General features: G+C 51.3%; 4 protein-coding genes across 4 annotated transcripts; 1 reads left to right on the top strand and 3 right to left on the bottom strand.

Annotated features, from left to right (window-relative positions):
- Positions 1 to 992: 992 nt before the first annotated feature.
- Positions 993 to 4,259, bottom strand: FSUBG_11841 (zinc finger cchc-type; the record flags this gene model as incomplete). Its single annotated transcript, XM_036676567.1, has 3 exons — positions 993 to 3,213; positions 3,266 to 3,564; positions 3,630 to 4,259. The coding sequence occupies 3 exons, from the start codon at positions 4,257 to 4,259 to the stop codon at positions 993 to 995; spliced, it is 3,150 nt and encodes a 1,049-aa protein (XP_036532664.1).
- A 1,459-nt stretch (positions 4,260 to 5,718) lies between these two features.
- On the top strand, positions 5,719 to 6,314 carry FSUBG_11840 (uncharacterized protein; the record flags this gene model as incomplete). The annotated part of the gene is made up of 2 exons (XM_036676566.1): positions 5,719 to 5,830; positions 5,887 to 6,314. The coding sequence occupies 2 exons, from the start codon at positions 5,719 to 5,721 to the stop codon at positions 6,312 to 6,314; spliced, it is 540 nt and encodes a 179-aa protein (XP_036532663.1).
- Positions 6,315 to 6,714: 400 nt separating this feature from the next.
- On the bottom strand, positions 6,715 to 7,254 carry FSUBG_11839 (uncharacterized protein; the record flags this gene model as incomplete). Its single annotated transcript, XM_036676564.1, has 1 exon — positions 6,715 to 7,254. One exon carries the CDS (start codon positions 7,252 to 7,254, stop codon positions 6,715 to 6,717), a length of 540 nt encoding a protein of 179 aa, XP_036532662.1.
- A 1,248-nt stretch (positions 7,255 to 8,502) lies between these two features.
- FSUBG_11838 (isoamyl alcohol oxidase) lies at positions 8,503 to 12,192 on the bottom strand (the record flags this gene model as incomplete). The annotated part of the gene is made up of 1 exon (XM_036676563.1): positions 8,503 to 12,192. The coding sequence occupies one exon, from the start codon at positions 12,190 to 12,192 to the stop codon at positions 8,503 to 8,505; it is 3,690 nt and encodes a 1,229-aa protein (XP_036532661.1).

Here is a 12,192-nt window from a genome sequence, read left to right as displayed (position 1 = left end):
TGCTGTAGCCACGGGTAGTAGCTAGTACAATCGTTCGAGATATAGGCAGCGTAACGTGCCGATAGAGTGGAGCGGTGAGGTAGGCAAAAGCGATGATAAACAAAATATAAGGAGGCTTTTTTAAGGTATTTTAAAAGGCTTTTCCGAAGTGTTTTTGGAGGATCTTTTTACAGAGTATGAGAGATTTGGCAGACGATGGTACGAGTACCAAAACGATAAGAATAGTAGTTGCAAAGAGTAAAGGTAAAAGTGATAATGAAATGGGATGGTGAAGAAGGATAACGGGAGGGATTCCGGGGCCTTTTTATGTTCAATCTGTACCATTCAACGCCAAGTCGGAAAGGAATGCATCCGACTTTGTGGCTTCTACCCCTCTTCCTGCGATTATCATGGTGTCCAGGACCACCGACTTCATTGGTCCTCACCGGCTCGCACGGAACGTTCTCGCCCTCTCTAAGTGACCACATGAGCACTTTAGAGTGGTCGTTTGCGTCTATAGCGGTCGCAAGGGCGTGGATAGCTCGTATACGTGCATAATCATGATATCACGAAGTGTCCGTGAGCCGGCATCTGATCCATCGTTATCGACGCCATACGCAACCTCCGGCATGACCTTTCCTTGGTATTATGCCACAATATGACTCTAAGCTCTCAACATCACGATAGTGCTGCCGCAAGGACGCCGTGAAGCATTGAGGATAAGGGTGTCGAGAGTATATTGAGGTTGTAAACTATCATATCAGCCAAACGCGTAGCTATACGATTCTACTACTGCTTCAACTGCAGGATATACCCTTCATCTAGGCTCATTCATGACGTGTAGCTCTTCATCCGAGCTACAGAGCCATGTAGTGTCATTGATGGCAGAAGAGAGAACTGACGATCCTAGTATACCGAGAACAATAATGCTAACAGCCGGAATGCCTTCATATGACATCTACCGAACAATTTACCGTCCATCTCCTCCTCAACGCCAAAACACATGTCCAAAACTAAGAGAAATACCGGTCCAGCTTCGTTTGTTTAGGGCCAGTGTCCGGTGCCTCTCTTGCAATACCCTTGCCTTTCCCTCTTGAACCAGTCTTAGATTTACGCTTTGACCGGGCCTTTGCCTTCCTTCCAGGGCTATATTCATCGTCAGATCCATCCTCCTCCCCAGAAGCAGCCGCTGACTCAGGGCCGATGTCATGCTGCAGCAGCTCTTGGTCACTGGGAGAAGCTTGAGAAGCGTCTCTCTCCAGCTGGGCTGCTATCTCGTCGTCATCTGTGAGTCCTCGCCGAGGTCGCAAGACTCGTGTGCTTTCGCGTGGAGCAATCTGAAGCGAGCTCTGAGACGTCCCCGCTACGGGGCTGCTGTCATCTCCAGCAAGCTGGTCAGATGGATCGTGGCTGGGGTTGGCGGGAGATTCCAACAGACCTGAAGTGTTGGGACTAGAGCCAGCCGTGACGAACGATGACCCAGAGCTAGACCTGCTAGAACTAGACGCCGTTGAAGACCCAGGTGTGAACGAAGGCTGAACGCCACGGCGAGACCTTCTGAGTGTAGGTGTACTAGGATTCGCCTGCAAGAGCAAGGAGCTGTCGCTGTTGGTAGGGAGAGGCTCGTCGGATACAACAGTGCTGGTGACTGCAAGAGGCCCGGAGGTTGGGCTAGTTGGGGACGGCGCCGCCAAAGCCGATTCACCACCGTCCTGAACTAGGGAGTCCTCAACTCTCAGCTTCTTGACGCTAATTGGAGATGCGAGGATGTCAAGGTCCTCATCCGGCCTCCAACGCCGCTTCCTGACACTCAAAGATCCAATGGACAAACTCTCTGTTGGAGGAGGCCCCTCTAGAGGCTGAGAAGCGGCGTCCGAGTCTGGGAGAGAGCAAGGAACCACAGCTGATGAGCTGCCAACTTCCGGTGAATAAGGAGGTACAGCGAGCGGCTGCTGTGGTTCTTCTGGGCAGACCTGAGAGGTCACTGCGCTACTCGACTGATCTGTGGCAGTAGACGAGGATCGGCGACGCTTGCGGGCAACTGAGGTCTCTGTGGAAGAATCGCATTCATCCTCCGCTAGCTTGGGTTCATCGGCTGTGACAGCACAAGTAAGAAGGCCAGGAGGAGTATCAGGGATGAAATCCCAGTCGACTTCGCCCTCTGAACCGATAGGTGTAGAAGGGATGGAGATGATTCCGGCAATCATATCGCGACTGAGCTCAGGAAGGCCATCCAGGGAAACATCCGGAGCAGAGTCCGACGGCACCATATCACAGGTATCCTCAGCCTGTTGTGCGACGGCTGGAGACTCGTGGCCTTCCGGATACAAAGGATGGTCGGCAGAGAGCTCAAAGATTGATTCAACTGGGCAATCAGCAGAGAGCTCGAAGACCTCTTGCTGGGCTTCTTCCTCGAAGGTATCCATAAAGAGATCCGCGTCACTCAGCTCAGAGTAAGAGGAGAACGGGGGCTCAACAGATACCTGCCTCGCCGGGGAAGCGCCGTTGCTATTCAAGCCAGATCCATACAGAGATTCATCAGGCGATGGAGTCTGCCGAGAAGGCGATCGGTTAGCATAGTCGTAAAGGACCCTTGCCGATGCTCTTGAGCTGTTAGCTAGAGATAGATCCCCAGTGACCGTGCCCAGGCGGCTGTGAATAGATGGGACTGAAGGTGAAGGTGATGCCCTGCGTGGTTGAGGTGCGTGGTAACCGGGGTTGGTTGGAAGGGTAGGTCCTAGGTTACCTGCAGCAACGCGCACAAAGGCTTCGACGAGGCGAAACAAGATATCTCCACCTCTGCCGAGGGCATGAGAAAGCAGAGGTTCATCGGGTGTTGCTGCGCCTTGATCAGAGAGGATCTCGCGAAGGAGCTCCTGAATTCCAAACCTGGACCGAGGACTTTCGTTCTCAGTGGATATACCAGGCGAAACTGACCGCCCAGAAGACTCAGGCTCCTGTCCGTTGGTATCCCAGGATGCCCGGCCTCGCCATAGACTGCACCTGTGCAGTACATCCAGAACCCGAGGGTGCCTGCAACATCTCAGCCAGTAGCTGGGATGAGCGCCGCCGCAGAAAAAGCATTTGTATTTATCTTGCTTGGCCTTGTACTCGCTTGTCTTATGAGCTTCTAAGCACCGACCGCATCGAACCTCGTTGGGGCATTGCTTTGCCATATGACCGAAGTCCTGGCAGTTGAAGCACTGCTTGGGCACATACTTGGGATCAAGAAAACTAAGAGCGGGGTTAGAATATTGTTGTGCATTGATCGGTCTGCTCTACTTACTCGAACGAAGTTTGCAGTCCTTCCAAAGTATACATTTTCCCTGAAGCAGCAGTCTGGGCTTCCTCGCGATTCCGCAGGACAAACCATAAACGGCCGTACTTCCAGTATGCCCTATGGATGTTGAGGCCTGTTTCTCTCTTCCAAAACTTCAGGTTCTTCTCGGGGTCTTTGAACTTGGCCCGGGTAGCCCTGTCTCTATAAGCCTTGTTTTTGGAAGTCTTCATTTTGTCAACCTCGGTGCGAGTGATGTTTGCAGGGCTGATGTGGAATTCCTCAGGGTACACTGCGCATCCTGGGTGCTAATAATGGTTTTTAATCTTTCCTCGTGCATTCGAATCTCTCGAGCGCTGAGGTCGCTATGAACGATCAACAGGACCCGATCCGTCTCCAGTGGAGGGAACTGCACAGCTTTGATAGCGTCGAAAGGGGGGCCAAGATTTGCACACTTGGTAAGGATGGCCTCTGAGCTCAACATGTGACTGGTATCAGGATCTACATTGATCTTGAGGACGGCGTTGCGAGATTCTTTCCAGGTTTTGTTCTTCTTTGCCAAAGTGCTTGCCATGGACAGTTGTGGAACAGTGTATCCGGAATTGCGAGCAGCCGCGTTCACAAACCGGATCCATTCATCATCCGGGGTCCTGAGCAACTTGCGAGCAGCAAGAGGGCGGGGATCATCATCTCTAGACCAGAAATCCTCCAAAGATGATTGCTGACGACCTTCCCCGGTATGGGCTCGCGGGGAAACAGGGTGCAGGGAGGTTTGGTGAGAGCCAGAGACATTGGACTGGCTAGTACCAAAATGGCTAGGCGTGGGCGAAGACCGGCGAGACTCAAAATCATGGCTAGCGGCCTGCCTAGTACCAGAAGGGGATGGGGTTTCTGCAGTTCCCCCAAAGCCGTTGCTGCTAGCTTGACCCCCACTCGACCCTCCAGAGCCGCGGTTATCAGCTCCAGAGATTGTTGAGTGAGTGAGTGAAGACGAGGAAGACATGGTGCAATGAGATACTATGAAGAAGAGCAATAGAGTATGGAAGAGGTATAGTGATAAAGGCAGTTTGGTAGAAGATAGCAGTAGATGGCAAAGATATAATGTTGAAGTTGCGCGACAGTGGACTGATGGTCTAAGTGATGGGGGGGATAAGCGGGATTTATGAAACTCGCGCCTGGACAACGATCGATTGGCCGCAAAGCATTGATGAAGAGGAAGAGGATATTTGTAACGAAAAAAACGAAGGGGGCATCGCAGACTCCCTGAAAGTCGGCTCGATATCTCATAAAGAAGAAGCCACCTTTAGTATCATCCCGCGACAATCGCTACCGAAACATTCGTCTCGGAATAATCGGGAGGGCTCGAAGCGCATTCCTGAGATAGTTGCGTCACCGAATTGGAATTGGAGTGCAGGCTAAGAGAGGTACAAAGAGCAATCCTGAGCAACCCCCCGGTATATGCATATACAAGTATCGAACTAAGCCCAATTCTTCCCAGATTTGCGAAACTGTTGAGGGGGCAAAAGGTGGCAGCGATGAATTCCGAGTCACAGGACCAGACGCGACAGAGCGAGAGCACGCTAAAGCTGCAAGTCGAGATATGTGATGAGACAGAAGATCGCAGACTTGACCCTAAAGTAGGGTGATAAGGTTGAGGGGCAAACAAACGCTCAGCCGCAGTGTCTAGACCATGTTCGAGCCAAGGAATCGGCTCATCACAAGACTCCTTGCAGTGGTGGTCTTGAGAGAAAAAAAGCAATGACATTCTCATTGCCGGTATCAACTGCCCTCCCTGCATTCCCACGGCTTACAGATCTTCCAATGCTGATCTGCGACACGTCATTGACATTATTCACATCCATAGCTTATGCTTCCCATTGGACGTTTCCGAGTTGGAGGGCTAAAGTACCTACCCCTCGATCAGTACCTGTCCTCCCGTCTGTAACATCAATGGCCCGGACCGGGAGGCATTGAAGCTCGGCAACTCCGCAAATAGTTAGTTCACATCATCGTGTAAGATAACGTATCACGAGCAAGTCGTTTTGGCCTTGGGAGCAGGTCGACCTGAGATGACTTGAGAAAGTTGAGAGGGAGTGGCTTGGACGTTCTGGTAGGGATGACTGCGGAACACCATGGACACAATGCTCCTCCCCTCGTCCCTCTCCTCACTGTTTGCGTGGTTCTTGAATGGGCTATGGCGGCCAAGTAGGCCATAATTATCTATAAAGATTCACATGTGTCCTCCTGCCTTCTTCTCAGAATCATCAATTTCGATCATCAGCTTCTTTCACTTCTACCAGATCTTTGCTCCCTCTTCTATCTTTACTACGTCGCTAACCTCATTCCTACACTGTAGTCGACCATCTCCCCATTGTCTATTCCAATTCACTCCATTCTTCCTTCCTCGAAAGACTAACCCGTACTCAGCTTCACAGTTAGCCTTAATCCTCAACAACACAAGCATGGGTAAGAAGAGAAAGTCAGTATATGCCGTCAGTATTGGACGCAATTGGGGGTTCCGAACCGACTATAACGATGTCCTGGAAGACACTTACCAGTATCCGGGAGCTGAGTGTAAGATTCATGACTCCTCCCATGCTATTTACAGTCTAAAGCTCTCAAACCTATAGTTGCAGGGTTCCAAAACACGGAGGAGGCCAGAGAGTGGTTGGAGGAACCGAGACGTACCAAACGCCGCGATATGCACCTAGCCCGGCTCGAAGAACCGGATGACGAACAAGTTCGTTCTCAGTTGGAAGCCGAGGTGAAGGCCTTGAACGACAAAATCGTCTTCAAGACAGCGGCCAAGGTCACAGTTAACGAGAAGGAGCTTAATGATATTCCTAGGGGAGCTACCTCTACTCCATCTCCTTCTCCATCTCCCGCTCCATCTCTCTCTTCTTCCCCCTCTTCCTCTCCTTCTCCTTCTCCGTCTTCCTCCTCTCGTTGTTCTCGCTGTTCTGGTTGCTCTTGCTCCTCTTCTCCCGGCGATGATCTTCCTTCGTCTCCTCCTTCTACCAAGCCAGTTAAGACGACTTCTTCCCCTGCCTCTGATTAGGGTTTTGCTTCCGCTATGTTTGGGATGTGGTTGGAAGGATGACAACGCAATTCAGATCGAGCTTGAAGATGTGTCACAGATTTGGCTACTTGGAACTCATGTTTGGTGGAATCGCAGGTGTTTGGAATTTGTATCCTCACTCGTTTCAGTCCGTCTCTATCTCGTTGGTTGGTCGCTCTAGTCACTCTCTGAATCGTTTCTTGTACCCCAAACCCTGTCCCCAGTGATATCGATTGTTTACATATAACAGCTTTCTTGTTGATTGAGCATTGGTACTTACATACAAGGCTGTAACTCCCAAAACTGAGTTCTGTGACTCTGAGCAATGTACATAAGGAAACGCAGCACTTAGCTTCTCATCTCTGAGGGTTTACACCTTAGTGACAGGTCTTTATTCCAATCACCAACTCCAAAAGACTGATCGTGGCTTTTGTTCTCGCAGCTTCGTCCTAGTCCTTGCCTCTCGCACATCCTCTTCCGCTTTTTCCAACTTCTTCTTCCATCTCCGTTCTTCGCCTTCATGCGCCGAGGCCAAGAAGGCATCTTCCCTTCCAGCTTCCTTCTTCAACCGCCGCCTTTCAACGAAATCCTCAAAGCCGGCAGTGAGTTCAGACACATCCAACTTGCACTCCGCCATGGCGAGTCTTATCTGGTAGTAGTCTGCATACTGAACATGGCCTCTGAGTTCTGTGACGTACTGATCCGCGGACTTGGAAAGACCTTCAAGCTCTTTCTCAACCTGTTCGTTGCGCTCCTTTGTATCATGCAAGTCCTGGATTGCGTCTTGTAGTTTCTTCTGGGCCCTGTCTGCATCCGACAAGGCCCTGAGGCTTGAGCATTCAGAACAATGTTGCGCGAAAACGCCTTCCGCTCGGGTATTGCCATCATGGAATCGATCATTCCTCTCTTTAACTGCTTCCTCCTGGGGTATCCTCCTCATTTTAATACTTTCTTCCTGCAATGTAGCTTTGCTGCTGCCTTTACCCGAACCATGCGTAGCGCAGGTTATAGCCGGATATTTGTCATTGTTACCAGTGGCTGAACAGTCAATACACATTTTTACGGTGTTCAAGATAAATGTTGGACCTCGCGGAATTGTTGGTGATTGCCCCTCTATAGTTAGTAGGGAGTCGCGGCCGTAAAAAAACGAAACGTTAAAAGGAGTTTCGTAACTCTTTCTATACGTTTTGGTTAGGACTAAACATTTGACTAATTGTTTCCAGGGGTCCATTGTGTGGGTGAGAATCATGCATGTGTTCGGTCAAAAACACGATGAGACGCGTATGAACATATTGAAGGTTTCTGAACGGCGACATTAGCTGCTGGTCGTTCTTGCGATTAGATATTTCTTTGTCCTACGAACATAATAATGAACAGCCCGCCATAGTCTTGTGAAATTCGCAGGAGCAGGTGTCTGGAGATCTCTGGATAGCAAAACCACAAGCGCTAAGCCACTAAGCAAACACTTATGGTATCTTCGACAAGTGAGCACAAGCAGAAGCAGAATTCTTGGTCTTGTAAATAGATATAATATCATTCTTAGTTAATTAATTCTGTTCGTTAAATGTCCCCATTACCCCATTGCCCCGGTCTCCAGAAACCGACCCTATCATTACTACTACTTTAGGACATACTTTACAAAACTATGTGACTGGATTTGTTGGCTTAATTTTCCGCAGCCCAGTGACTCCATTTTTCCAAGTCTGTCTAAGTACGCCTCTAAACCCAGCGCCCTTGGCCCCCTTCCATGCTAATCTCATTCCCCATCAGCATGCGCCACGAAACTCGTCTGCCAATACCGATTTTAACATTTCTCTATTTCAGACGTTAAAATGTCCAGGGGTTTCTGGAAATCACACTATATCAGCTAATGTCGCATTTGGCCAATATATCTTTCTAGAGTTATCGGAAACATGTAACCTCTTCATCTGCTGCGATATGGCGATTCTGGTATTGACATGATAAGCTGGGATCACATAAAGTATTTAAGCGCACAAAATTTGTTCTATCTATATGATTAGTCACCTTTATTCATCTTTGCGGCATATTGTAGCGTAAGCCTGTAGCTCATCGTGGTATGTAGTGACCAGAACAATTGACCTATAGTACAAACGCAACTGTCTGACTACTACAATGTAGCCCAGTTCTTGACATGCAACCCGTACTCTCTCAGCGCACCACGCGACCACTATAACTCATCCCTCTTGTACGAATCAACTTTAATATCCTTCTCCTTCTTCACACCCAGCGGATTCCCATACGCATCATCAGGATCATCCCCAACACAATGATGACACCAGAACAAATTCTCTGGATCGTGCGCCCTCTTCACAGCAAGCAACTGCTCATACCTCTTCTCACCCCAGTACCTATCCGTCCAATTATGCATCACATACGAACTCTCAGAGAAATAACTGTTCCTACCAAGCTTGTAGATCGTGTCCTCGCACTGCTTCGTCGATAGAGTGCGTGCGTTCCATAGCATTAGACCCGAGCGGAAGCCGGGAGATATAGCTGTGTCATCTGGCTGTGCACTGCCGAGATTACCGGTGATCGAGGTGTAGAGGTAGTGGAAGCCGCAGCGGTATCCCATCGGGTCTGGGGATGTCTTGTCGGGGGTTTTGAGGCTGGCGACACAGATGTCCAGCACGTCCATCATGGTCGAGGCGAACTTTGTCTCCATGTCTTGGCGGGAGACAAAGACTGAGTTTTGTGAGCCTGTGGCATCGTCGGAGGGCTCGTGGGGAGCGGGCAGGGGGTTCATAACCGAGATCTGGAACTTGTTTGGAGGCATGGAAAGGAGGTACTCATACGCTGAGTTGAAGTTATCCTCCTGCACAGCCTTTGTCTGCAGCACGTCCTTGAGACTATCTCGGAACATAGCATACTCCTGCTCCTTCTGACCACCAGCGTAGAAGTACTCAAAGTTGAAAGTCCAAGTGGCTGTGCAAAGGTCGCCCTTCTTGTACTTGCTGGTGTCAATAAAGAAGCCAGGCTGCGTGCTCACCTTGGAGTTGAGCCTCAACTGCCACTCTGCGAAGCGAGGCCACATCTCACGCAGCCACTCGTAGCCAAACTTGTCCTTTGGACCGGGGCAAAACGTGCCGGACTGGGACATGAAAACGCGACTCAAACCTCCATCCGGTACAGGGTGAGCGCGGAGCGTCATGGAGAGGATGACGCCCCAGACACCACCGCCGCCACCGCGCATGGCCCAGAAGAGCTGAGGATTCTTCCGACGACTGGCCATCTTCTTGTGAACGACAATGTGGCCGTGTGCGTTGCGACCGACTTGCAGAACTTCAATCTCGAGCACGTTATCGACGCCAAGGCCCATGGAGGGTGCAAAAGGACCGTGGCCACCGCCAAGATGGTATCCTGTCATGCCAACGGTAGAGCACCATCCCGACGCCACAACGCGGTCATACTTGGCAGAAAAAGCATGCATCTCGGCAAAGATAGACCCAGCGCCAAAGCGGAATGCACCAGCGGGAGCCAACACTGGATCTTCGCTCCAGGTCGGAAGAAACTCCTTGTTCTTAAGCAGGATCGTGCGGATGAGGATGCCGCCAGTAGGGCATGAGTTGCGGCTGTTGTACTCATGGCCCGTGCCTGCTGTTGCGATACACAGACGATGCTGCGCAGCGAATTTGAGCGCAGCTGTTATATGGCGCTGGTTGAGAGGAAAGACGACGATGAAGGGGTTCCAGTTGCGGTATTCGTTTTGGTGCAGTGCTGCCTTGCACATGTCGGACGCGGTGTTCCAGATATTAACGCCGTCTTTGGTGTTAAAGCACGGTCGCTGCATTTCCTCGATATTCTCATAATAGTACAGCGCCTTGAGACCCGTGCTGCCTAGACCGTAAAAGGCCTGGTTGTTGATTGATCCCGTCGGAACTGGTGCGGGCTGCGGCGTGGGGTAATTGCCCCACTGGAGACCGAGTCGGGGTACTGTGGGGTCAAGAGCCTTTTCTAACTTCTTGATAGCCGTCTTGGTAGGCCAACAGCCAGAATCCTCGGGAGTGCACCATCTATGCTCGTTAGGCGGGGGACGTGCTCCAGTAGCTGATGAATCAGCCGGGTCGCACGAACCCGCACCGCAGTTGTCGTTCTCAGGACTGCACGAGTAGCGACACTCAGCGCTGCATGGATTACACCGCCCCATGGCCCACTGCGTCTTCTTATCTCCTGATGTACAGTCGAGCACGGCGTAGGAGTATACTGGTTGGTACTGGAACTTGAAGTGGCAGGTAGTGACAGCACCACTGGCGCTAGCGAGGAGTACTTTGTTGGGTTCCTGTCTAGAGTGAGACACTGAGTAGCTCTCCACGCCGCGCTCAGGATGGTTGGGCCACTTCAGCGACGCCTGGCCATCTGATGTAAAGCTCCAATTCGCGAGGCCGTCTTCATGGTGGCTGGATACCTGAAGTGAACGCCATAAACCCAGGAGCGAAGTAGGTGCACCGGCAATGCCAGGCTGGGAGTGGCTGACAGGGCTAGGCTCAGGCTCAGATTTGGTCTTGGTCTCAGACTTTGACGGCGGTGAGATAGCGTCCGGAGAAAAGGAACAACCTTTGGCCGATGCCTTACATCGGAACATGAGAAAGTTGCCACAGCCAGGTGTGTCCATCGCAGCGTAGAAACTTGCCGGTGCCGGTTGCCCAGTATGATTGCAGGCTAGGAATGCTGCCTCCAGCTCGCCGATATCAGGTAGTCGCTGCACCAAACATTCCTCAAGTCTATTACCTCCGCATCGCAGAATCAGCTCTTTAGACCCACGCCGCTCGTAGTTGCATGTCTGGGGATACGGACTGTCAGTAGTGACCGTCAAAACCTTGTCAGTAAAAGTCTGCGCGAACTCGAACTTGCCAGACCCTCCCTGCTCTGCACCGAAGGAGCGCCAAGTGCCATCCCAGGGTGATATCTTATCGCTGCTGCTAAAGGCTGGGATGGCCAAGTCCAGCGCTGCAAAGTTGGCCACCGCATCACTGCTTGTTCCGCTGTCGCTCGCTTCCAGCGGCGCATTGCTCGGGTCCAGCTCAACGGTGCTATTTAGCTGAGCAGGCTTACACAAGTCCCAGCTATCACCGCATGAAAAGCATTGATCAACGCAATCACCCGACATGCGCGGCACGCTCTGTACATCAGTGCCCTCCCAGCCCACGGTAGCGAGATAGGCGCACTGTACACAGCCTGTGCTGACATTTGACTCGAGATCATCCGACCCAGGATCATCGAGCCGCTGACGCAACTCAGCGTTGGCATTGAATTCATTCGCTAATACAAACGCAGTGCGGTAGTAAGACTCCTGCGGTAGGCGGAATGCGTTACCGTCTACGCCGGGAATGACGGCGCAGGTGCCGTGCTTCATCCATTCGGATAGGATGAAGCATTGCATCGTGTTTCCATATTTTGGGTCCGTCGGCCAGAAGTGATCTAGTAGTTCCTTAAAGGTCTTGAGGATCGTCTCATCAAACTCCTCGCCGTGAAGACACCCGTACGGCTGGTCCTTTGCGCCATTGCCTCCCGACGAGCTGGGCCATAGACCGTGGAGAGTATAATTAGCCGGCTTTGGTTTGACATCGGCGTCATCCTTCTGCATCGCCAGTGTGTAACCGTCGACTGGGAGCAGCCCGGAGGGGTAGTCCCCAGAAGTGCAAAGACAGTAAGGAGGAGGCTTTTGCTGCTTATGGCCGTTCTTTTTCCCGACGCAAGCATCTTTCCACTTGAGGTTGCATGATGTAGCTTGGAAGTTGTAGGGATTGAATTTCCGCAGTGGAATGGGGTTGGAGGAGCAGTCGTCTGACATGCCGGTGCACTGTGCTGATGCGAGGCCGACCAAGGCCAGCACCATTACAAGTTGGGCATGCCAAGTCAT

The sequence above is a fragment of the Fusarium subglutinans genome (assembly GCF_013396075.1).
Source record: "Fusarium subglutinans strain NRRL 66333 chromosome Unknown NRRL66333_c0000237, whole genome shotgun sequence".
NCBI lineage: Eukaryota > Fungi > Ascomycota > Sordariomycetes > Hypocreales > Nectriaceae > Fusarium > Fusarium subglutinans.
The sequence above is the reverse complement of the archived record's forward strand: the minus strand, read 5'-3'. Positions and strand labels throughout refer to the sequence as shown.